Below are 2,656 nucleotides of genomic sequence, written 5' to 3' on the forward strand. Positions count from 1 at the left end.
CTTGAGAGTCCCTTGGACTGCAAGGAGATCCAACCAGTCCATTCTGAAGGAGATCAACCCTGGGATTTCTTTGGAAGGAATGATGCTAAAGCTGAAGCTCCAGTACTTAGGCCACCTCATGCGAAGAGTTGACTCATTGGAAAAGACTCTGATGCTGGAAGGGATTGGGAGCAGGAGGAGAAGGGGATGACAGAGGATGAGATGTCTGGATGGTATCACGGACTCAATGGACGTGAGTCTGAGTGAACTCTGGGAGTTGGTGAGGGACAGGGAGGCGTGGCATGCTGCAATTCATGGGGTCGTAAAGAGTCGGACACGACTGAGTGAACTGAACTGAACTGACTATTATCTTTACTCCTTCCATAACTTTTTGCCCTATCAATTTATTTTCAATATCTTTTTTTTGATAACTAAATATTTTTATTTCACATCTGGATTCAGTTTCACATGTATTTGCATAAATAATTTCTATTGATAACTAAATATTTTTATTTCACATCTGGATTCAGTTTCACATGTATTTACATAAATAATTTAAAAATGATCTCTAATGATTATGCACAACTGCATGCTAGTTCAATGGGCCCCACTTTTCTCCACTTACAACGCGACCCTCCCTCTGTTGTAGAGAGAAGCCGCTCTCATTCTTTACAGCAACACTGGGTTTGTGTCATGTAAAGCAGTTGGGTGGGTTCTGCTTGTTTTAAATTTTAATAATCAGGCTAGTGATTTTTTATTTATCATTGAAAGATAATACCCCAAACTGTTAAGGTCAGAATAAAATGGTGCGGTTCTAGCATCCCAAGCTAGAAGGAATTATGTTTTTCAGTGAAAGGGAATCCACATAAGACTGAGAGAGCTAACATTATGAGATAGAAGCAAGCATTTAAGGATTAACAGGACGAGGTGTACGGCTGGACACTATGGAACCTCAGAGCTTTCTCAGCTTCAAAATTACAAACCGTTTTCTGGGGGTACCTGGAGTGATTAATAAGGATGATCAGGACTGAATTTGAGAGTGAGATGACCCACATTAGTTTTCCAACTGAATCTAATAGAGCATATTTACTTTAAATAATAACGACAGCCCCACCCCACCCCCCCGCCGGGTCAGAGTAAAACTGAAATCTGTCATTTACAGTGCTCCCTGAATGATCAGAACATGAACAGCCTTTAAAACTAGCGGGCCTCCCAGGGGATGGGTTTAGCTCCTGCCAGCCCAGGTGGACCGTTCTTGTTGAGCATGATGTTGTTGGCAAATGAGGTATGTCAGAGGCACAGTGACGGAGGTCAGTGCTGGTCAGATTTTTACGGCCATGGTCCAGAGCAGGGGACAGTCCGTCTCTACAGTCACAACGCCAGATCCGTCATAGGCATTGGAAGTGCTGACTAGTGTCCCAAAGCCGAGCGTCTGATGTGTGAGGTTCCACTTTAGGCCTGTTGTTGTCACCTGATTGCAAGGCTGTCCAACAGGAATGAGGCCACACGAATCACCTTCCATCCCGGTACCTACATGCAATTTGTGCTTTCCCAGTTGGAGCAGGTAGACGAGAGACTCCTCTTGGATTATTATAACTGGCAAAGAAGTTATCTGAGGTGCTTGGAACAAAGTGCTCACAGATGCCATGATCTGGTCAAAACGTCCAGCAGGTCCTCCCAAGGTCACAATCATATCTACCTGTAGGTCTTTTTCTTCTATCTTCTTTTGGAACACTTCAAGGCACTTGGTAAAGTCAGTATGGTCTTGATCAGGAGTTGAAATAATTGCACAGCCCTTAATAGCGTAGTATTCTCTAACTTCAGGCCTAATAGAATCAAAGTCTCCACTGATGAATTCAGGCAGAAAGCTCTCCCTCTCTCCTTCTGTGAAGTCATATAAGCGGTTGGCACCTCTATCAGCACAGGCTCTTAAAAGAGCTTTGTGCCAAAGATAACGAAAACATTTGTCCAAAGGCTGGTTCAGAATCACAAGGCAGTATTTCAAACTCCCAGAGGGAAGCAGGGGTTCCAGCGGGGTAATGGCATGCTCCAAAACGGATTGCTGGTCTCTGCGTTAAAAAAAAAAAAAAAAAAAAGATCAGAACTCCTCCTAGCTAATTAAACAGCACGCGAAAACGCCAGCATGTGTGGCCCGGAGGCAGACCGCGGAGCAAGCGGCGCTTCCGGTGTGCGGGCGCGGGCACAGCCTATTTTCAATATCTTTATGCCATGTTTTCTATGTGTTAGAAATTCTTGCTATTTTCTTTTAAAATATCTTTATATCTTTATGAATTATTTATGAATTTTTATTTTTACTTTCTTCTGTTGAATTGTAAGTGAATATGATTTTCCATTCACCTGAAACACAAAAGAATTCTAAAAGATCTCTCTTAATAACTTTAACTAGTCTTCTACTTTTCTCAACTATCCTGAGTTCCAAATCTATTGAAATAATTTTTGACTATTAGACCCAACTTGTTAATTAGTTGTTTCATACAGCATGACATATTCTCTTTCAAGAATTCTCTTCCATATTTCATTATTTAGTAACAAGTTATTAATAATTATTTTAAAGTAAATGTTCATTTTGTTATTTTCATTAGTTCAGTTCAGTTCAGTCGCTCAGTCGTGCCCAACTCTTTGCGACCCCATGAATCGCAGCACGCCAGGCCTCCCT

General features: G+C 41.8%; 1 protein-coding gene across 1 annotated transcript; it reads right to left on the reverse strand.

Moving 5' to 3' along the window:
• Window positions 1-530: 530 nt before the first annotated feature.
• On the reverse strand, window positions 531-2,067 carry LOC120851311 (thiamin pyrophosphokinase 1-like). The gene has a single exon (XM_040223996.1). It carries the CDS (start codon window positions 1,670-1,672, stop codon window positions 1,301-1,303), a length of 372 nt encoding a protein of 123 aa, XP_040079930.1. The 5' UTR covers window positions 1,673-2,067; the 3' UTR covers window positions 531-1,300.
• Between the last annotated feature and the right edge of the window lie 589 nt (window positions 2,068-2,656).

This window comes from Oryx dammah, unplaced genomic scaffold, assembly GCF_014754425.2.
Source record: "Oryx dammah isolate SB20612 unplaced genomic scaffold, SCBI_Odam_1.1 HiC_scaffold_25, whole genome shotgun sequence".
NCBI lineage: Eukaryota > Metazoa > Chordata > Mammalia > Artiodactyla > Bovidae > Oryx > Oryx dammah.

Bases quoted from the DNA above. Each gene is read 5' to 3' on its own strand.
- LOC120851311 (XM_040223996.1), bottom strand. From the start codon at position 1,672: ATGATTGTGACCTTGGGAGGACCTGCTGGACGTTTTGACCAGATCATG.